The following is a 23,844-nucleotide window of genomic DNA, read 5'->3' on the forward strand; positions in this document are numbered from 1 at the left end:
TAATGGGCGAACCGAATTTGGTGCGAGTCAGGATACAGGCAGCTGAGTTTTGGATGAGCTGAGGTTCACAGCAGGAACATAAAAGCAACATAACTATCTTGCTTGTGAGATCATATTTATGGATTGGCATCCCAGTCCGTCAAGGAATTTTATTTAAAGAAATTAGCTTACTATGGAATATACCCGAATTGACAAGGTATAGATATGTTTACATATTTGATCCAGTCCTTCAGCTTCTATTCCATAGAGGCGAACTGGTATTATCATAATAACAATGCACTTTGGCTGTTCAGTCAAACCTAGCCACAATTAAACCTTTGCAGGCTCAGATAGAATTTATTCTGAGTTTATTTCTAAATCCTCATTTCCTGTAAAAGTGTAATTCCGCATGAGCTGATACTTGTTCATATGTTGACTGTGACCAAGTAACATTTTCATTCTGCATGCGTTCAGCCTTGGATTACACTGCACTGCTTTACATGCCAACATTCTATGCTTTCTCAAATCTTCAAAATTTCTGCATCCTTTAAACCTTTGCTCTTGTACAAATATCACAAGATGGTTTCAGTGGATGCTGCAATATCTCTTTCATTTGCTCAATTCATTCTTAACCAGAGATTTACTTGTACTCAGGGATCTTTATTGAAAAGACCATCTCTAAATCACCTTATTGGAATTAAAATACCAGCTGCATAGTACACTACTGAATAAAGGGGGCTTCATAAATATATGTAAATATGGTGTGAATTAACATTGTCAGGACCACCTCCACCACCATTTTTGTGCCACCGCTACTTCCTCAATTCACCTACAAACCATGGACATCACAGGTTGGCGTGGCAGCCATTTATATGATATTTCAAGTGATCCTCTCCTGTTCTTATTTAAACTGCTATAAAGAATTTGCTGACATTTTCCTGACAGTATATAATGCTTTTTGGCTATGGCGATGATTAAAGTGCCTGTAGTTGTTGTAATCTCAAGGGGCTTCTGGCAGTACACTTTTTTCTACATGGAAACATTTCTGGCTATTTCACTGTGGCTAGCAGTGGCTTCGGTGAGGGAAGTAGAAGTTTCATATGACTGTCAGGGGCTCTTGAGATGTTTGTGGTCAACAGTCTGGAGAAGATTGGGCCTGAGAGAACTCAACTACAGCAACTTGATGGCTGGAGACTAGCCCAACTGGCTTTCTTTGGCACCATGTTGAGCATTGGTTAATTTGGCTTGCAAGTACATGCAAAACAGATGTTTTTTGCTATCCTGAGAGAAGACGATGCATTCCGTTCATTGTGCCACTGCCCCTACTATTGGTCTGAGGCTCAAAGCTTACACTGATCAACAGGAGAGCAGGTTGTGGGATGTTCATGATCAACTAAGGTCCGATCTATTCTTAGATAGTTGAGTTCAAAGCCTACATGATTCCAGTATGAACATCCTTTAGATATGTGACAACTGGGTGCAACAGATTCCTACAGGTAGCCCCAGCTTTAGTGTCCATTGAGGTGACTACATGCTCTGAGGTTGATGGCAGAGTGTGAATACCACAAAAGTTGGTAATGGACTCCTCCATACGTCCCAGATATGTTGCGGTAGCTACCTGGTCGGCAGTCCAATATGTCAGCAATTGATGGTGCACAGAATGTATTTTCCTTCTAAAGCTTGCATTTATGTCCTTTTCAGCAGATCAAGGCCCTAAAGCTGCTCTCCAGCAAGGTTTCTTTTTTTTTGGTTTATCATGAACACATGCATCTGCTTTGAGCTCTGTGAATCACTCTGTGCAGACAATTTTAACTCACTAGCTATAGTGCACAGCATGCAGATTGTTTTGTTGATGTTTGGAAAGGTAAGAATGAGTGATGGTGCACTTTTTGGAGGGTAAGCATTTAGCTGATAAGTGGCAATGCAATGAAGCCCCAGATTGTCATGCTGTGTGTGTGAACTAGAGAGTTAAGTGGAAAGAGAAAGCAAGGGAAAATGACCAAATAACCTTATTATCTCCAATGTGTGTCCTCAGTCTGCCAATGAAGTTGATGACAATTTCTTCCATTGATGCCAGAGTTCTTGAAGTCTCCCTTTGATTGTGTGCCAGCTTCTTCTGCAAGTAGAGTCATGTTGGGTTAATGTGTGCTTTGTTGAAGGGTTCTGCAGATGTGTGAGGTAGTTTAGCAGCAAATGTGAGCAAGATGGGCAAGTTGTTGTGATGGCAGTTAGAGGTGTTGAGTGCATTAAAGCAAGAAGTAGGAAGTGTCCTATTGTAATTAGAGGAGAGGGCTGTGAAGCGGGAGATAGAAGGATTGCTTGTGCTAGAGCTAAAGTATAGTGCAGGGAAGAAGAAAGATATGAAGAGGAGTTTGACATGAGAAACCACTCTAAGCCTTGCTTTATTGTCTAATTACATTTCTTTGTACATTGCAGTCAGGTCCCAGGAACTATTCTGCTGGCATGATCTTGTCTAGCCACTTGTCTGCACTGTCGCAGGCAATTTGCTGGGGTACCTGTTGCCCACTTAAAGAAAAGAGGACCTGCTTCCTATTGCTGATGTTCCATGAGGGCCTCCAGAGCTATATTGGAGAATTGGGGTGTCCTGCTCAATGTCATGCTGCCTACTGCCTCAGCAACCCACTATCCACTGACCACCTTTGAAAAGTGCACTTCCCCTTTAAAGCTGTAAGCTGCCTTTAAGTGGCAGCTCTGGCTTTCCTGTCTTCCCATATGCTGAGCACTTAGCTTTGGCTTTATTTAAATGAGGCCCAACCATCCAAACCAATCGGACCCCCTGCGGATGCTCCACCCACTGCCTGTCCAATCTGTGCCAGAAACTATAATCATCCCTTGTTTCTTTCAAAACTCCCAAGGAACATCATTATACCTGCATACATCTCCACACACACACATGCTCCATGGCAGCATCAGCTCTTTTACCTACTTTATAGTCTGTTGAGGCTGGGTTCCAGAATAATTTTAATTTTAACAAAATAAGGTGAAAGGACTGAATGACCTTTTCTCATTCCTGGGCTGGATTTTATATTCTCCCGGCCAATTCGGCTGCGCCCCCCCACCCCCCCAGTCACGTGGTGGGGGTAACAGCATCAGCTGCCTTTGCGCAGGCGCTGGCGCTGGTGCCATTTTTAAAGGGCTCACCAGACCTGCTGCAAAATTTGCATGTTCAAACTCGTACGCCCCCCAGTACACTGCAAATAAAATGTCACCCCTTCGCCCCCCCCACCAAAATAAAACACTTACATTGCATAATTGCCCTCTTCACACCCTTTCAAAACACCTAAACTGCCGATATAGAAACAGAAAGTGCTGGAAAAACTCAGCAGGTCTGGCAGCATCTGCGGAGAGAGAAGCAGAGTTAACGTTTCAGGTCAGTGACCCTTCTTCAGAACTGGCAGATATAAGAAATGTAAAAGATTTTAAGCAAGTAAAACGGGGGTGGGGCAAGAGATAACAAAAGCGAAGGTGTAGATAGGACAAGATCACAGAATAGCTGACCAGAAGGTCATGGAGCAAAGGCAAACAATATGTTAATGGTGTGCTGAAAGACAAAGCATTAGTACAGATAGGGTGTTGATGGACTGAAAACTGAACAGCCACATGCACAAACATGAGAAAAAAGTGGGTTGGCACAGTCGAAACAAACTGAACAAACTAAAATAAAATAAACACAAAAAATTAAAAAAAAAAGAAAAAAAAAAAAATGACAAAAGATAAAAGTAAAATGGGGGACCCGTCATGCTCTGAAATTATTGAACTCCGTGTTTAGTTCGGCAGGCTGTAGTGTGCCTAATCGGTAAATGAGATGCTATTCCTCGAGCTTGCATTGATGTTCACTTAAACTGCCCGAGCTGACCTCTTCCCCCACCACCCAACTGCACAAAGTGCAGAGGTCACGCCTTCCCCACCCCCCACCCCCCACACACTAGAAATGCAGATTTGACCCCATTCCCCCCCTTAGAACTACACTAAAAAACCTAAGTTCCCCCCTTTCCCACCTCAGTGGCACCAGCTTTCTCTGAACGGGTAAGTGAAGGCGCGTGAGTGTCGGCTGCCGCACGGAAGATCGCGGACAGCTGGCAAGATTGCGATGAAAGGTATATAAATGTGTATATTTCCTCTATTTAAATATTAAAGTTGGGTCCTGTCACCGAGCGGTGGGCGGGGGGGTTGGAGTGCGTGGCCGCCACGGAGCCTCGCTACCGCCAGGAAGATCGGGCCTGGCAATCCTGGTGTCGGGAGAAGGGTCACTGACCTGAAACGTTAACTCTGCTTCTCTCTCCACAGATGCTGCTAGACCTGCTGAGTATTTCCAGCGTTTCTTGTTTTTATTTAAGTTAGATTACTGTTCTAAGTTACATTTAATGAGAACCTGACAATTATAGGTGGAGCAAGACAATGAAGTGATTTGAAAACAAGATAAAAACTTTTAAAAACAATGCAATTTCAGTATGGGAGCCAACAAATTTGGCAAGGACAGAAGTGCTAGGTTTTCAAAGCTTACTTTGGGATAGTATACAAAATAGCAAGAACTTGCATTTATATAGCACCTTTAATGTGGCGCTCTACAGCAGTATAATCCAGCAGGTGCCACAGTCATCGATGAAATGGAATTTATATAGGGTGGAGCTCAGGAGACTGATAAGCATAATCCTGTTTAGGTTTTGGAGTTCATATACTCCATTCATATTTCTGTTGCTCTGTTGCCTCTGTTGCAGATGCTCACATGTGCAATATTGTGGTTTAAGGGATGAATTCAGCAGGGATGCCAGTGCATCATGTTTCACGGCTTCAGGCCTGTTTTCTTTTGCGTTAATCCATTTGGCAGTACTGAATAGATAGTGCTGATCTAAATGGACTTTTGGCTGGCTTTCATGCTGGTGATCCAGAATTCCAATGGGTTGTCAGGGAGGAAATGTTCACAAAACAAATGCTGCAGCTAATTCCTCTCTCTGGATGAAAGATCACAAGAAAGTATAAATGAAGATTTTTATCTCTCTCTCTCTCTAAAATCTTTTATAGTAGGCCCATTTTAATAGTGAATATAATTCTCATGTGCATTAAATATTTTGTCAGAAACTAATTTTTAAAATGAGGTTTGTCACCAAATATTCAACAGAGGACTATATTATTGAAATAAACAGGTTTGGAAACACCTGAGTCAGTCTCTGCCTTCTCCACAACAGATTAAAAAATAAATGCAGCATGGCAATGGAGAGGACAGGGTAAGTAACACTGAACTATACACTCCCCTGATTCTTAATTACAACAAAATAGTCATCTTGGATTAACAGGTGTAATGTCAATAGAAAGTGTTAATGATTATTTATCCGTGCTATTTGCTGATCAGAGGATTCCTACCAGTGAAGAAATGGATGAAACAAATGAGCAAACTGTTTTCTTCTCTAAGGTCATGAAGAACTAATGCAACTTTCCTTGCCTGCATAGTCAAAGTGAAAAGTTTGATCTGGTTGGACCTGACATTAGTGGGCTTAACAAAGCATGATTGTGAAATATCATCACAGCAGTGGCACAAGTGGACAGTGCAAACCCAATTCACATTGACTCCTTCCCTGATGAGTAGTTCTCACTAAAACTGTATCAACTGCAGAGATAGAAATTATACTATTTGGTATGACTTCACAACAAAAGGAAATGCAAAAAAAAAGTTTTCTAGGGATTTAAAATGGAATGTGGTTATGAATGTACATTTTACTTAGATTTAAAAATTGTAATGCTTTTTCTCCCCCATTTGATTATCGCAGAAAAGAAATGGGCACAATTTTCTGATTACCTAAGCAAAAAGACAGAGTTCCATTACTCTGGCTCTCCACCTCCTTTATGTTGCTTCAGGAATTCCGCAAGAGTGAAACAAGATTCTGTCTGCAATAGGCATACGCCTAGCATTTTAGTGGTAATGTGGTGGGGCAATTCATTCCCGATGTCGTGCCTCCATTTCTTATGCTTGTCACCTAAAGGCAACCATTTGATGGTGGGCCTTATGCCAGGACCCAGCTCAGATTACCAGAACTCAGGGGTCACTTCTGCCTCATTGGCCACTGTTTGGGCATCCAGCTTTAACAAATACCTATCGTAGGAAAACCTACTCTTCCATAATTTCTAATTCTGGGGCAGTCAATGGCTTAACATCTAATATTTGGCGTGATGCTGATGAAAATTAATTCAGAGCCTTTGCAATTAATGCCTCTACATCATAATCTAGGGTGACATTTGAGTGCAATATTGAGGGGGTGCTGCATTGCCAAAAGTGCTGCCTTTCAGATGAGACACTAAGCCAAAGCTTGCCTTTTTAGGTGGATGTAACAGATCCCTTGGCAGTATTTGAAGATCAGAGAATTTTCCCAATGTTCTGGCCAAAATTACTCCCTGAACAAACACCATTAAAAACTGATTAACTGGTCATTCATCTAGTTTTCTACTTGTGTACACAACATTGGATGCCATATTTGCCTACATAAGTGAGTAGACTTATTAATTCATTCGATGTGAAGCATCTTGGGATGACCTGAAGTTATGATAAGTACCAAATAAATGACAATTATTTTTCTTTCTTCATAATATGTGGAAGTAAGTGCAAGAAATAGATTTTCAAAATCAGTCATTTGATGTACAGTTAACCTTTTTAGATGTTTCTGTGCAAAAACTGGATTCTGCCATCCAAATCCAGTCAGTGAGTCACCCTGATACATGGCATCCTGGTGTTTACTATCTCTACAGTAGGGGGCAGTACTTTTTCAGATTATATGTCACTATCAGCTCATCATAAAACAAGGAACAAGAGCCTAGACAGTCATTAAATTCTGTTGCTGCCCCTAAGACACAAATGATATGGTGTTCTTATAACAGTCCACATGCATTGTTGGCTGAATACATGGACATGCTGCTTTTGACTGATTAAAATGTATCTTCATGCTTCTTATGTGCTTTATGCATCTTGTCTGCCTCTTGAGTCAGCTTAATCAATGAGTCAATTTTCATACATTGGGGATATTCAGACAAAATCAGTCTGAAAAACCAAGACAACCAATTAGCAGTCAGTCAGCCATTGCATGTGGGCTTTTCTCTACAGAGATCGGTTGCCTTCTGTCAGTTCCATTTAGTTGGAGTTTCTACATCTTATTTCTATGTCTCTTGCGAGGAGTCTAACGTCCTTAGATACTGACAGTAGTTTTTTTCTATTTTCTGGCCAGGGAGGCAAGATCCCAATCAGGTGGACAGCTCCAGAGGCAATAGCTTACCGCAAGTTCACCTCCGCCAGTGATGTTTGGAGCTACGGAATTGTCATGTGGGAGGTGATGTCATATGGAGAGAGACCATACTGGGAAATGACTAATCAAGATGTAAGTACTGCTGAGCATCAGACTTTGGACTTTGTAGATATTCACTGAAGAAAGCATTTAGCCTGGAAATTATTGTAGGCGGTGGTAGATGAATGCTAACTTAAATTCCTATCTTCTTTATTTTAACAGAGGCATTAACGCACCTATTTAAAAAAAAATTGCCTCTGTTAAACCAGCCTCCAAGCGTTCAAAGTCAAGCCTCACCAATCACTAAGGACTAATTGACTAAGGTATTGGAAGGTAACTGGAGCAAAACCAAAACACAGCACAGAGTTGAAACTTCCAGCAGATGATGGGAGGGGGAATTATATAAACTTACGATTCAGTACATGAACAAACAAGACAATTTAAAAGAAAATAATTATCTAAACATAAGCATATACCATGGTGTCTATCAGGAGACTATCTAACCACAGGGACGTCATAGGCAAACCCAGTCCTGTCCTTATCCAAAGTGCATACACTTGCACTTGCACAGTCATTGCTATAATTAACTGCTGAGGCCAATTGCAGCATCTCTAACCATGGCCGGAATGAAATCAGTACAGAGCAGGAAACAGACACAAATCCCTCTTAGCCCTTATGCGTGAGGGAAGGTTTACTTTGTGCATTATGTGTAACAAAAGCCTTAAATCCCTTTGTAAAGATCGACTTTTCGATTGTGTGACACATTGCACACAGAGGAAATCTAACCCCATGCAGTCTGCTTTGCTTACTGAGCCAACATTCCATTTCCACAAAGCAGAGATAAAAAGGCCTGTAGAACTGAGAGCTTCTTTCTGAAGTTGCATAAAACACCTGTCAGACCTTTGCGATTCTCATCAATCTCAATTGCTGTGGTGAAAAGCAGTAAAGAAAGTAGCCTGGCAATAGAAAGGAATTGTGACCTGCTCCTGGAAGGCAGAGCTCTTCACCAGAAGCATAGAAGTAGAACAAACCACCCTTTAGGGGCACATTTCTTGAGTAAAGATCAGTTAGGATACATCATGTTAAAATACCTCCTTAAGGAATAAATGGAGACACAGTGAACTAAATACTGACAAATATAATGCAATATATTTGCAATATCAGCACTGATATTCGGCAAGCTTCAATTCAAGCCTGTGTGTGAAGGTTTAACTGGAAGTGAGCTAAATTGTAGTGAGGTGAAAGCTGTGCAACATCAGGTATGTGTTACCATTTGAAAAACGTTTGGTTTGTTTGCAACAGGTGATAAAGGCTGTGGAGGAAGGCTATCGCTTGCCAACTCCCATGGACTGCCCAGCTGCTCTTTACCAGTTGATGCTTGACTGCTGGCAGAAGGATCGCAACAGCAGGCCCAAATTTGAAGAAATAGTTAGCATTTTAGATAAAATGATTCGCAATCCATGCAGCTTGAAGACGTTAGTTAATGCATCCACGAGGTACGTTGATTTCAGTGCGGTTGCAATGATTTAAGATATAATTAGCAAAAGAGCCGGAGGGGAGATAAGATTTTTTTAACTGCATGAGTTGTTATGATCTAGGTCTGCAGTGTCTGAAAGGACAGTGGAAGCAGATGCAATAGTCACTTTCAAAAGGGAATTGGTTACCATACTTGAAAAAGGAATGCTTACTATGGGGAAAGAGCAGGGGAGTGGGACTAATTGGATAGCTGTTTCAAAGAATGGTTTCAGGCACAATGGGCTGAATGATGTCCTTCTGTGCTGTATCCTTCTATAATTCTGGCTAACTTTTCCATGATTAGTTTTCATCTTAAGAAAATATTGCCAATTGTTCTGGCTGTTGACTGTGTACTGAGTATTATGATGGCTACTAGTGACATTTCACCTGATTCCTTAATAATTTGCCTGATTATGAAAACCTAGCCACCAACATACAAAAAAAGATGCAACACAGCTTCCTAGAGAAATCATGAAATCATGCTTGTCATTCATGCATGGCACAATGTTGCATCTTCACTATTTTTTAACTTAAGGCAAGTACATCCAGTGGGGAGCCTTGTCCACCTTCTGTACCGTAGGCAGGCACACCCACTAATTTTTCTATCCACCAAACTTAAAGGATGGTAGATTGCGGGTAGCGTGGCTACAGTTTCCTGATGTGCACAGCTGCCAGACGAGGATTCCCATCGGCAGTAGGAACTTGTAAAATCTATTCTATAGGAGGACCCTACGCTTCCATCTTCAAACAACAGCTGCTGGTATTAAATGTACTGAAGTAATTTCCATACAGAAGCAGAGCCCTTGTATTGCCTCAGTGGCCTTTTGAAGTAATTGTAGGTGGAAAAGAGGGGTGTTTGATGCAAAGAAAAGGTAACTGCTGAAAACGGAGTTCTTTGTAGCAACTAAACAAAACAAATCTTTGACACCTGTCGGGAGCCTACACTTTTGATTTCCATTTGTTTTTGCATTGTGCTAATATGACTTGAATCCTTGGGGTCTCATGGGACGTTGCTGATCTTTTGGTAGCAAATGTGAATGGGAGTGCTGGTAACAAATAAAATCAAAGGAGTTTATCGATACACAGATAATAGATTGATTAGGTATAGCAGAACAACGTGCCATTCTAGGCCTGAGTTTAAAAATATACAAAATTCAATCAGTTACAGCTAGCTCCATTTTTCATGCAGTTGAGCACAGCAACTTAAAGAGTAAGTAAAACATATAAACAAACAAGTCCTGGTCACAAATATACCTACTCAAATTATTATTGATTCATATAACAGGATATGAATTGTCATGGGAGCTGTTTTCATCATCAGCCCTAACTTCAGCAGAAGAATTGCGTAAACTCTGGATAAACACATATGTGGTGTTTTCTTCTGGTGTTTCTGCAGTTGTTCCACCAAAGTTACAGTAGACCTGGAAAGGTCCCTGTGGGTATTTGCTCCCCAGGAATTACCAATCTGCAAAGAGGAATGGCAGAAGCGTTAATTTATCAAATAAGCTGATGATGTTTGTCAAGACTTGTATGGCATTTTTCATTTTTTCATTCGTTGGTGTCATCTTCTTCCCAGAAGGTTGACTGCTGTGGATCTCCATCTCTATCTGTCCTGTGCTAACTTTACACATTCTGCATAGGTCAACTGCATCCAGTCCATTATATCCATCATCTATTTTCTCCTCTGCTTCCCCCTCCTACGTTTACCGTCGATCTTCCCTTCCAATAATTGTCCCTGTCTACCTTCTGCTGCAATGATGTTACTGAAATATTGTACCTTTTTCTCTTTGATGTAATGCACTAATCTCTTTTTCTCCAGCCATTTACAGCATTTCCTCATTAGTCTTTCTGTCTGAGTAGGATATGTGGAACATCCTCCGATACGTTCACATCTTGAATGCATTCAACTTATCAACAGTCTTTTTGTTTGTTGTCCACGTCTCTGAGGCATATAACATAATAACAAAATGTAGCACCTCAGCATTCTTTTCCCAAGACTCAGGATCAGTTTCTTTGATGTTAACAGGTCCTTCATTCTGACGTAGCTGGTCTTGGCTATCACAATTCTCCTTCAGATCTCACAATCACATCTCCCATCATCTGTGATAATTTGCCCAAGGCAGGTGACCCTTTTCACTTGTTCCAGGATTTGTCCATTTACTTCAGTTTTCATTTCCAGGATTAGGTCGCTGCTTATCACCATTGTCTTAGTTTTCTTCACATTCATTCTTAATCCATGTTCCACACTCCTTACATTCACTTTGTTCACAATTTCCTGTCGTGCCTCTTCTGAATTTGCAATCAATGCAGTGTCATCTGCGTATCTCAAGTTGTTGCCATTCAACCCACCAATGTTGTAGATCTTCTATGTCTCTGAAGATGTCTTCAATGATCAGGTTAAACAGTTTGGGGGAAATGAGACATCCCTGGCGCACTCCTCTTTTGATTGGGAAACTGTCTGACAAGCCATTATCAAGTGTCATCACCGCTGACTGATTCCAATATAGATTCTGAATTATACTTTTTTATCATTTCTGTGGGGGAGACAGTGGCGTAGTGGTATTGCCACTGGGCTAGTAACCCAGAGACCCAAGGTATTGCTCTGGTGACATGGGTTCAAATCCCACCATGGCAGAAAGTGGAATTTGAATTCAATTAATAAAAATCTGGAATTAAAAAGCTAGTCTAATGATGGCCATGATCGATTGTCAATTATTGATTATTGCAAAAACCCATCTGCTTCACTAATGTACTTTATGGAAGGAAATCTGCTGTCTTTACCTGGTGCGACCGACATGTGACTCCAGACCCACAGCAATGTGGTTGACTCTTAAATGTCCTCTGAAATGGCCTAGCAAGCCACTTAGTTGTATCTAACCGCTACGAAGTCAATAAGAAATGAAACCAGACGGACCACCCAGCATCGACCTAGGCACCGGAAATGTCAGCGACAAACCCAGCCCTGTTGACCCTGCAAAGTCCTTACTGACATCTGGGGACTTGTGCCAAAGTTGGGAGAGCTGTCCCACAGATTAGTCAAGCAACAGCCTGACATAATCATACTCACAGAAACATATCTTACAGAAAATGTCGCAGACACTGCCATCACTATCCCTGGGTATGTCCTGTCCCATCGGCAGGACAGACCCAGCAGAGGTGGCGGCACAGTGGTGTACGGTCAGGAGGGAGTTGCCCTGGGAGTCCTCAACAATGACTGCAGGCCCCATGAAGTTTCATGGCATCAGGACAAATATGGGCAAGGAAACCTCCTGCTGATTACCACCTACCGCCCCCCCCCCCCCCAGCTGACGAATCAGTACTGCTCCATGTTGAACACCACTTGGAGGAAGCGCTGAGGGTGGTAAAGGTGCAGAATGTACTCCGGGTGGGGGACTTCAATGTCCATCACTAAGAGTGGCTCGGTAGCACCACGACTGACCGAGCTGGCCGAGTCCTAAAGGACATAGCTACTAGACTGGGTCTGCGGCAGGTGGTGAGGGAACCAGCAAGAGGGAAAAATATACTTGACCTCATCCTCACCAATCTGCCTATCACAGATGCATCTGTCCATGACTGTATTGGTAGGAGTGATCATCGTACAGTCCTTGTACAGGAGACAAAGTCCCATCTTCACATTAAGGATACCCTCCATTGTGTGGCTCTACCACCGTGCTAAATCGGATAGATTTCGAACAGATCTAGCAATGCAAAGCTGGGCATCCATGAGGCGCTGTGGGCCATCATCAGCAACAGAAGTGTACTCAACCCACAATCTGTAACCTCATGGCCCGGCATATCCCCCACTCTACCATTACCATCAAGCCAGGAGACCAATCCTGGTTCAATGAAAAATGCAGGAGAGCATGCCAGGAGCAGTACTAGGCATACTTCAAAATGAGGTGTCAACCTGGTGAAGCTACAACCCAGGACTACTTGCATGCCAAATAGCATAAGCAGCATGCGATAGACAGAACTAAGCGTTCCCGTAACCAACGGATCAGATCGAAGCTCTGCAGTCCTGCCACATCCAGTCATGAATGGTGGTAGACAATTGAACAATTAACTGGAGTAGGAGGCTCCACAAATATCCCCATCCTCAATGATGGGGGAGCCCAGCACATCAGTGCAAAAGATAAAGCTGAAGCATTTGCAGAAATCTTCAGCCAGAAGTGCCAAGTTGATGATCCATCTCGGCCTCTTCCTGAATTCCCCAGCATCACAGATGCCAGTCTTCAGCCAATTCAGTTCAGTCTGCGTGATATCAAGAAATGACTGAAGGCACTGGATACTGCAAAGGCTCTGGACCCTGACAACATAGTACTGAAAACCTGTGCTCCAGAACTTGCCATGCTCCTAGCCAAGCTGTTCCAGTATAGCTACAATAGTGGCATCTACCCAGCAATGTGGAAAATTGCCCAGGTATGTCCTGTACACAAAAAGCAGGGCAATTGTAACCCAGCCAATTACCACCCCATTAGTCTACTCTCAATCATCAGTAAAGTGATGGAAGGTGTCATCGACAGTGCTATCAAGTGATACTTGCTTAGCAATAACCTGCTCAATGATGCTCAGTTTGGGTTCCGCCAGGGCCACTCAGCTGCAGACCTCATTACAGTCTTGGTTCAAACATGGACAAAAGAGCTGAACTTGGGAGGTGAGGTGAGAGTGACTGCCCTTGACATCAAGGCAGCATTTGACCAAGTATGGCATCAAGGAGCCCTAGCAAAACTGGAGTCAATGGGAATCAGGGGGGAAAACTCTCCACTGGTTGGAGTCATACCTAGCGCAAAGGGAGATGGTTGTGGATGTTGGAGCTGTACTGGAACAGCTTGGCTAGGGGTGCGGCAAGTTCTGGAGCACAGGTCTTCAATACTATTGCTGGAATATGGTCAGGGCCCATAGCTTTTGCAGTGTCCAGTGACTTCAGTCGTTTCTTGATGTCACCGGAGTGAATCGAATTGGCTGAAGTCTGGCATCTGTGATGCTGGGGACTTCAGGAGGAGGCTGAGATGGATCATCAACGTGGCACTTCTGGCTGAAGATTGTTGCAAATGCTTCAGCCTTATCTTTCGCACTGATGTGCTGGGCTCCCCCATCATTGAGGATGGGGATATTTGTGGAGCCACCTCCTCCAGTTAGTTGTTTAATTGTCCACTACCATTCATGGCTGGATGTGGCAGGACTGCAGAGCTTAGATCTGATCCGTTGGTTATGGGATCGCTTAGCTCTGTCTATCGCATGCTGCTTATGCAGTTTGGCACGCAGATAGTCCTGTGTTGCAGCTTCACCAGGTTTACACCTCATTTTGAGGTATATCTGGTGCTGCTCCTGGCATGCCCTCCTGCACTCTTCATTGAACCAGGATTGGTCTCCTGGCTTGATGGTAATGATAGAGTGGGGGATATGCCGGGCCATGAGGTTGCAGATTCTGGTTGAGTACAGTTCTGCTGCTGCTGATGGCCCACAGTGCCTCATGGACGCCCAGTTTTGCATTGCGAGATCTGTTCGAAATCTATCCCATTTAGCACGGTGATAGTGTCACACAACACGATGAACAGTATCCTCAATGTGAAGGCGAGACTTCGTCTCCACAAGGACTGTGCGGTGGTCACTCCTACCAATACAGTCATGGACAGAAGCATCTGCAGCAGGCAGATTTGTGAGGACGAGGTCAAGTATGTTTTTCCTTCCTGTTGGTTCCCCCACCGCCTGCCACAGACCCAGTCTAGTAGCTATGTCCTTTAGGACTCGGCCAGCTCGGTCAGTAGTGGTGCTACCGAGCCACTCTTGGTGATGGACATTGAAGTCCCCCACCCGGAGTACATTTTGTGCCCTTGCCACCCTCAGTGCTTCCTCCAAGTGGTGTTCAACATGGTGGAGTACTGAGTCATCAGCTGAGGGAGGGCGATAGGTGGTAATCAGTAGGAGGTTACCTTGCCCATGTTTGACCTGATGCCATGAGACTTCATGGGGTCCGGAGTCGATGTTGAGGACTCCCAGGGCAACTCCTTCCCTACTGTATACCACTGTGTCACCACCTCAGCTGGGTCTGTCCTGCCGGTGGGACAGGACATACCCAGGGACAGTGATTGCAGTGTCTGGGACATTGTTTGTAAGGTATGATTCCGTGAGTATGACTATGTCAGGCTGTTGCTTGACTAGTCTATGGGACGGCTCTCCCAACTTTGGCACAAGCCCCCACATGTTAGTAAGGAGGATTTTGCAGGGTCGACTGGGCTGGGTTTGCCGTTGTCATTTCCGGTGCCTAGGTCGATGCCGGGTGGTCTGTCCGGTTTCATTCCTTTTTATTGACTTTGTAGCGGTTAGGTACAACTGAGTGGCTTGCTGGACCATTTCAGAGGGCATGTAAGAGTTAACCACATTGCTGTGGGTCTGGAGTCACATGTAGACCAGACCAGGTAAGGGCAGCAGATTTCCTTTCCTAAAGGACATTAGTGAACCAGATGGGTTTTCACAACAATCGACAATGGTTTCATGGCCATCATTAGACTAGCTTTTAATTCCAGATTTATTTATTAAATTCAAATTCCACCTTCTGCTGTGGTGAGATTCGAACCCATGTCCCCAGAGAAATACCCTGGGTCTCTGGGTTATAAGTCCAATGATAATACCACTATGCCACTGCCTACTGGGAATAGGGTCGAGGAAGCAGGAGGTGGGTCTCATAGACAAGAGGAGCTTGGAGAGGCCATGAGGGGAGATAGGACAGAAATTAGAGAAAGTTGCGAGTTCAGAGCTAGGACAGTGGGGAATTTGGAGGAAGTTTGGCTTGTTGGACTAATGGAAGGGAGGGATGCAACAGAGGTAGCTGATCGGATGGTCTCAGTATTAGTGACAAAGAAGTCCATGAGCTCCTCGCACTTATTGTTGGAGGTGAGGGTGGAGGTGACGGGAGAGGAGTTTAAGAAGATGGTTTGCAGTAGAGAAAAGAAGCCGGGTGTTATCTTTGCATTCCAGGATGATCCTGGAATTGTGATCAGTTTTAGCAGACAAGAGCAGGACCTGCGAGTGCTTTATGTGGTTCAGCCAAATGCGGCAGTGAATGGTTAAAACAGTCATCTGTCATATCCTTTCAAATCTGCTACCCTTGGTCTTACAGAGCAGAGATGAGGGTCATACCAGGGTGAATGGCCGGGGCGAAAGTTCGTAATAGTTTTATTGGGACTAGGGCATCAAAGGTGGAGTTGAGGGTGCATTTCAGCAAATCAGTAGCTGAAGAAATCTTCTGGTGAATGGAGGGCCAAAGGCTAGAGAGTTGGGATTTTGAAAGTGCAATTGTAATTGAATTGGGGGATAGTTTTTCCAGGGGCAAATACAGAAGGAAGTAGGGTTGGGGCGTAAAAGGAGGATTTGTGTGGAAAGTGACACAAGAAAGTGATCAGAGATGGCCTTATCTGTCATTTACACAACAGGACTAACAAGATCTTGTGAAATGGCAAGGTCATGGGGGTGGCCGTGAATATGGGTTGGGGAGTTTGCATGGAGAGAGAGATTTAGGAAGGATAAGAAGGCTGTTAACTCCGAGGAGAGAAAGCATGATGAGTCGGGATGGAGTTTGAAATTACTGAGGATAAGACATTGTTCAGTGCAGAGACTGAGGGTGGAAAGCAGTGAAGGTATCTCGGTGAGAAAATTTTTATCGTACTTTGGAGGATGGTAGAGAATGATGATTTTGAATGAGAGGTGAGAGGGGTGGAACAAGGTGAGATGCTCAAAGGAGGAGAAAGTGATAGAGGAGTAGAGGGACAGACCAAGTTATGATTTGGTAATAAACACTACAGCGATGGTCTTGATGGGGCAAGTGGTGGAAGGCATAGCCAGGCGGGAAGGTTTCATTAAGGAGAAAGGTGTCATCACCCCTTATCCAGGTTTCCTTAAGGCCACGATGTCGATGCAATCATCCACAATAAATTCACGGATGACAAAGGCCTGGTTCACAAGTGTTCACAAAGTCAAAACAAAATACAAAAAATGGTGGGTATGACAGCAAGAAAAACATAAAATAGGAAAACACGGAGTCTTAAACGGAGAAAGAGAGATTCCAGTCTTCCTGAACTGCTGATAAAAAGACTCTTAAAATGCTTTAAAGCTGAAGATTACAGAATAGAAAATGATAATGAACAGCTCATCTGTCAGCATCTGAAAGAGATAGGGTCATGTAACAGACTTAAAACTTCAAGGTGGCACCTTACATGAAGCCATTTTTCAGCTGCTGTCTGACCTGCATGCTTAGTGTTTTCTGTTTTAATTCCCAATGACATGTTGGTGCTTCCAACCTGTTCAATTTCAATTTTTCTTTCCTTTCTTTTGATCTGTTGCCAAGATTGTCCATCTGGGATCTATAATGGTACTGACCTTCAGTGTTCAAAAGAAAATTAAAGAAGTTTATTTGGTTTAAAATAGAGCAAGAGTGGGAGTCTGACAGAGGTCAGCAGACAGCAAATGTAGTTATCAAAAAAGATTGCGCAATCACATGAATTTCAATAGCCAATCTTCAAAATGTTTATTACTGATGCTCTTTAGTATTCTGTTTTGCATTCTAAACACGTCTATTAAATTTGAAATTACTATAAGTCACAGGGCTGCAGCCTACTGCTAGCAATACAACAGCAACCAACGAATCAAGTACAAAATAATAAATTAACCATCAAAGAACAGGGGAACAACAAAGGAGACATTTTATTACAAAGCTGTTTAATCAGATATACTAGGACTTATTGTCATCCTCCAAGCAATATATTCAATGTATAAGTCAGACCACAATCCATATCTCGACTGCAATGAAAGTTTTTTTTTTCAGTTCTGTCCTCAACAGTGACGGATGGTGTCTTTACAGTTTTATTTTAATGAACTGAAACGTTGAAACACTGATTCTTTTCAAATGCTTCTGTTAGGTCAGTGAAACTTGCACATTATTGATAACACATTTTTCTTTATTCAAATAACTATGTTTCACATACAGTAACATAGTTTATTGTTGGAGGTCCTGCTTATTGCAGAGGTACACAACACTGAATCTATGATGATTTACTCTCCAAAAACAATAAAAAAACTGCAGATGTTGGTAATCAAAAACAAGCTAGAAAATACTGGAACACTCAGCACGTCAGGCAAAATCTGTCCAAAGAGCACAAGTCGACATTTCAAATATTGAATCCTTCCTCAGCACCTGAAGAAATTACTGATGGACAGCATTTTTAAAAAACAGAACATGGGACAGGGAGAATATGGGAAGGGAGGGAGAACATGTAACAACTACACACAGGATAAGAAATAGAATGGCCTAAGAAGTAGGGGCGGCACAGTGGCGCAGTGGTTAGCACCGCAGCCTCACAGCTCCAGGGACCCGGGTTCGATTCCGGGTACTGCCTGTGTGGAGTTTGCAAGTTCTCCCTGTGTCTGCGTGGGTTTCCTCCGGGTGCTCCGGTTTCCTCCCACAAGCCAAAAGACTTGCAGGTTGATAGGTAAATTGGCCATTATAAATTGTCACCAGTATAGATAGGTGGTAGGGAAATATAAGGACAGGTGGGGATGTTTGTTGGGAATATGGGATTAGTGTAGGATTAGTATAAATGGGTGGTTGATGTTCGGCACAGACTCGGTGGGCCGAAGGGCCTGTTTCAGTGCTGTATCTCTAAAAGTAAAAATAGAAAGAAAGTGCTTAGGTAGAGAACTGAGGTGATAAAATGGAAAGATAGTATAATCTGCAATGTACTGCCTGAAAAGGTAGTAGAAGCATGTTCAATAGTAACATTAAAAAAAGAATTGGATCAAGGAAAGAAAAATGCAGTTCTATGGGGAAAGAGTGGGGAGTGGGACTAACTGGATAGTTCTTTCATAGAGGCATGATGGGCCAAATGGCCTCCTTCTGGACTGTAAAATTCTATGATCTAAGTATTATGTGCATGAGACAAATGGAACCATAATATGAGAAATGAAAGAAATTAAAGACATCTATAAGACACGGTTTGAGAAGGTAAAGGAGGAAATGTAAGCAGAATGGGAAGCATGAAAATCTGTCACGTGGAGCAGGCTCCAGTGACCCAGGAGTCTGAATTAAGAAGATTTCCTCCACAATATTTGTAGGAAAAGCATAAGTTAATTCAAAAAATATACCTGTGTATATTTGTGATTATGCTATAAAGAATGCCCAGAGGAACTCTTTTTCCTCTGCTGACAATATATGTCCACTATTACTGCCTAGTGTCAACAGGAGAGAGAGGAATAGAAAAAAGCAAAACAGGATATTTTTTAAATTTTAGTTTATTACTGCCTGTAACTTGGCTATTGAACTGTGACAGGACAATCCCTGCAAGAGCATTTTCTTCCCATTGGGCTCTTCTCCTGGAGCTCATTGCACGACATTGAAGGGAATAGGGGCAGGATGAAATCATCATATACCCCTTGCAGATTAGAGTGCTGCCAATTGAGTATCTCTAATTGACTTCATACCCAGGTGACTGCAAGATGACTGCTTTTCCTGTGTGCTGATAGTGGGCATTATAACACCTTCCTCCCTGACATCTCTTCATCATTAAATTGACAATTATGCTGCAGTATTACTGGAAGTATATGATTTTAGAGTTATATAGGTGCACAGCACTGAATTATACTGTCCAATCATACCACTCTGTAGTGAGTAGAAAGCAAAATTCTGTGCCTGCGAACATTACCGCATATATTCAATTATATTCCCCGGCCTTTTAAAGATAGAAATGACTGGGCAGAATTGTAGCCTTTTTGTAAATTACGAGACTGAGATGAAGTATGAACAGATCAAAGGGGATTCATTAAATTATAATTTTAAATTTTATAAAGTCTGCTGCATTTATGCTGTGACTAGTATGAACAAAAAGCAATGAGAAGCAAGCAACTGGAGGTTATTTCTTATCTCATGCTGAATTGATACTAAATTGACTTCTTGTGTTACCGCAAAGCAGAAGCTGTTTTGCAACAACACGAGTTGCGAAGTACAACTTAGGAAATCATCTTCTCAATATGTGTATGTAGGTAGTGCTAACGATTGGTCATATCCTCCTGCTCTTTTATCTTTGACAGTGTTTTATGCTGAAGACCTGGGTCCTTCATCTAGGTTTCTAATTTTTAAAAATAAAACAGCACTTTCACTGTATGTTTAAAATCTATTACAATTGAATAAAATGATTTTACTTCAATTTCAACGATTGCGTTTCTCGTTTAATTCCTGTTAGTTAAGTAACTGGTCTGCCGGTGAGGCCTTTGGTCGGTCTATCATTAGGGCCACCCCCTGGCTAGTTTTTGATAGGCACAGCTGTTTCCCATCTGCCCAGAGTGGGGAAAAAGGAATCCCCTCTTGAAAATAGAGTCTGATCCCAGAATTTCAACCATCCAGTAGGTAACACATATTGTCCCTTTCTACCCTCAAGCTGGGACTCATGAGGGTGATATTTGTTGCAGTGGTGTATTTTGTACTACCTTTTCTTTATTCACTGATGTTGGTGCAGGATAATGCACTGTGTTATTATAAATAACTTCTTTCTTTTTTCTAAATACATAGCTTCAAGTTGCTTTAGTGACTCAGTGACAGGGAATTGATATCTGTAGGCTATTTTGGTGCAGTGGGTATAAGTGAGCTGCTCACTGACTGCTGACAGGATCAGATACAACAGACAGACAAGACAATGGAGATGAATGCTAGCTGAAAAGACTGAGCCTACTGCTCACTATAGTTGCCCCCACCAGCAGGGGGATCAGATTGATAACAAAAATTCCATTAACTTTGTCTCAACAGGGTGCAAAATCTAATGGTCGGTTGCTGGGGATGGGAAAAATATTTGGGGCTTTTCTCTTTCATTGCATTGGGTGGATAAATACTTTCTATCACATTAATCAACAACATCCCAATTAAATGTTAGCAAAACTGCACACTGCAGTGAAAAAAATATCAGGCTTTGGAACAAGAACTATCCAATATCTGAATAACAATCAATGTAGATTCATCATCTACAAAATTATTTTGGATGTCTAAGTCTGCCATCAGTAATAGCTGAAATACTTGGACCTAATAAAATCATCATTGTGTTTTTGAATCTGAAACATGGAACAAAAACCCAGTCATTGGAGTGCAGTATTTTGTACCTGCTGCAGGCATAGTATAGAGTTTCCCTGGGTATAAAGTGAAATAATGATCCATGGCTAAGCATGGCTGTATTTTTACATTACATACAATAAGCAAGCTTCAAAGGAGGAATGTTGGTCTGTATTTTGCAGTAATAATAATGTTGAGGCTGTCAGCGCTCACTGTTGTAATGGTGTAAATCAAACTGCAATCTATGCAGTTCATACAATTAAAAAAATAATAATTAATGGAATGTGGACGTTTCTGGCCAAGGCCAGCATTTATTGCCCATCACTATTTTCCTTTGAGAAGATGGTGGTGAGCCACCTTCTTAAACTGCTATGGTGTAGGTACACCCAGTGCTGTTAGGAAGGGAGTTCAGCGACGACGAAGGACGAAGGAACAGCGATGTATTTCCAAGTCAGCATGGTATGTGACTTGAAGGCGAGCTTGCAGGTGGTTATGCTCCCATGTTCCTACTGTCCTTTTCCTTCTAGGTGGCAGAGATTGCGAGTTTGTGAGGTGCTATTGAAGAAGCCTCAGTAAGTTGCCACATTGTATCTTGTAGATGGTACACATTGCATTGGCAGTGGAGGGAGTGAATGTTTAAGGTACTGGATGGGGAGCTAATCATATATCTTTCTTTATTCTGAATTGTGTTGTGCTTCTTGAGTGTTGTTGGAGATGGACTCATCTAAGAATGGAAAGTATTCCATCACAGTCCTGACGTGTCTTGTAGATGATGGAAAGGTTCTGGGGAGTCAGGAGGTGAGTTATTCACCACAGAATCTCCAGCCTCTGACCTGCTGTTCTGGTCACAGTATTTATGTGACTGCTGCAATTATGTTCCTGGTCAATGGTGACACTGAGGACATCAATGGTGGGGGAATTCAAAGATGGTATTGCTGGTGAATGTCAAGGAGAGGTGCCAGAACTCGCTCTTGTTGGAGATGATCATTGCTTTCATTTGTGTGGCATGGATTTTACTTTCTATGTATCTGCCCAAGCCTGAATATTGTTTAGGTCTTGTTACATGCAGACATGGACTGCTTCATTATCTGCTTCCATTATTCAGCATGCATGTAATTCTATGTCGTAATTTGACCAGGTTGGCACCTCATTTTTACGTACACCTGGTTCTGCTCTTAGCATGATCTTCTACAGTTCTTATTGAACCTGAGTTGGTTTCCCAGCTTGATGGTAATGGTAGAGGAGGGATATGCCAGGTCATGAGGTTGCAGATTGTGTTTGAAAACAATTCTGCTGCTGATGGTCCACAGTGCCTCATGGATGCCCAGTTTTGAGCTGCTAGATCTGTTCGGAATCTATCCCATTTATCACAGTGGTAGTGCCACAGAACACAATGGAAGGTGTTCTCAGTGTGAAGATGGGACTTTGGCTCCACAAGGACTGTGTGGTGTTCACTCCTGCCAATACTGTCATGGACACTTGCATGTATGACCGTTGGATCGGTAAGGATATGTTGGATGACAGATTGCTGGACTGCTGGTAGACACTGCAAGTCCTTTTGAACACTGGTATCCACAGCCATGATGGCAGCAGTCTGATCTTGTGTGGCAGCAAAATGAGTGTACATGAGACCAGTCTGAGCTTCCATGGTAGCAAGCTGACTTTGCATGAAGAAGTCTGCACTGCAGAACCCAGACTTTGCACGGTTTCTGTTCATACTGCAATGGAAGCTGAGACATCAACTGTCCTATACTGCATCATGGGTGGGACCACAAGTGTACTAATGGAGTTGGGCACCACTTCTGTACTGGAAACGATGGGCTCCAAGTCCTGCACAAAGCCCTGTACAGAGTTGGTGCCGAACTTCTCCATGCTCCTTGGTATTGCACACAGGCTTTTTGGCAGGCCTACTATTGTGCCTATCTGTAGACCACCCCATTGAAGTGCTCACCTGAGCCCTCTGCAGCAGAGCTCAGTGTGATCTCGCCCTCAGGCGAGCTGGCACCTGCACTATCTTTGCCCTCTGCCCTGGCTGCAGGCCACTTGTGCCAGGTGTCTCAACACATGTATATCCTGTCTCTGTGCTATCCTCTAATTATACACAATCAGTATCTGAGCTGGTGGCTGCAAGTGTGAGATTGAGTGATGGCATTTCTTCTTCTTCACTGTCTTCCTGCTCTTCTACCTCTTGCTCTTTCACTTCTTCCTGTCCAGGTGGCAGTTCTCAAGTATCTGAAAGGAGAAAGACACAAAGGTAGGGTTGTGGTGAGGGAGGGGGGAGAAGCAAATGATGCATGCTTAGACTATCTGCAGCTTGTTAATTAGAAGAGATGGTGGGATGACTGAAGCGGGATATGAGAAGAAGGATTATGTATGAGGATACCATCATCTTCTATGGTTCAGCACTACCACTGGCCATGGCCTCAACAATGGCTGCTCTAATGGTGTCAAGCATCATCACCTCCATGGGGTAAGGACACGCAGCTGTGCTTGTTCCCACTGGCTAGGTCCTGCTGCCCCTAGTTATCCAACATCTTGTCCTGCAAGAGAGAGGAAATTGTGTTGGTGAGTGTGCTGCAGTGTGTTTGGGTGATGTGGCTGTCATGGTTGAATAGCTGTTGTTGTGTGCAAGCTGTGAGAAGTGGGTATGAGGCTTGCAGCAGTGCAAGTGTGTGAGGGTGAGGTGAAGCTATGAATGTTAGGTATGAGTCATCATTGATGGAGATTGTGAGTAGGTGAGCAATGGGGGTGTGCTGCATTAAGCAGTGTCTGAGAGGCTAGTAATGCAGTTGGTTAGAATGGTTAGAATTGACATTTGAAGATACTTTCACTGACCTTGACCACTTGTGTGGGGTCATTAATGTTTTTACGGCACTGTATTTAGGTCCTCAGGGCTTGACTTCTGGCATTGGCCTACACAGCTATCTGGTTCCACAGCTTTTGCAGTGTTTGTCAAGAGAGTCTCCTGTTCCC

General features: G+C 42.9%; 1 protein-coding gene across 1 annotated transcript in view; it reads left to right on the forward strand.

Annotated features, from left to right (window-relative positions):
* LOC137369368 (ephrin type-A receptor 5-like) overlaps positions 1 to 23,844 on the forward strand; it is a 389,228-nt gene that overhangs the window by 360,195 nt on the left and 5,189 nt on the right. The window contains exons 14-15 of the mRNA XM_068030470.1: positions 7,212 to 7,361; positions 8,571 to 8,764. Of these exons, the coding sequence (XP_067886571.1) occupies positions 7,212 to 7,361; positions 8,571 to 8,764 (344 nt within the window). The remainder of the gene's footprint in view (positions 1 to 7,211; positions 7,362 to 8,570; positions 8,765 to 23,844) is intronic.

Source organism: Heterodontus francisci, chromosome 4, assembly GCF_036365525.1.
Source record: "Heterodontus francisci isolate sHetFra1 chromosome 4, sHetFra1.hap1, whole genome shotgun sequence".
NCBI classification, from domain to species: Eukaryota; Metazoa; Chordata; class Chondrichthyes; order Heterodontiformes; family Heterodontidae; genus Heterodontus; species Heterodontus francisci.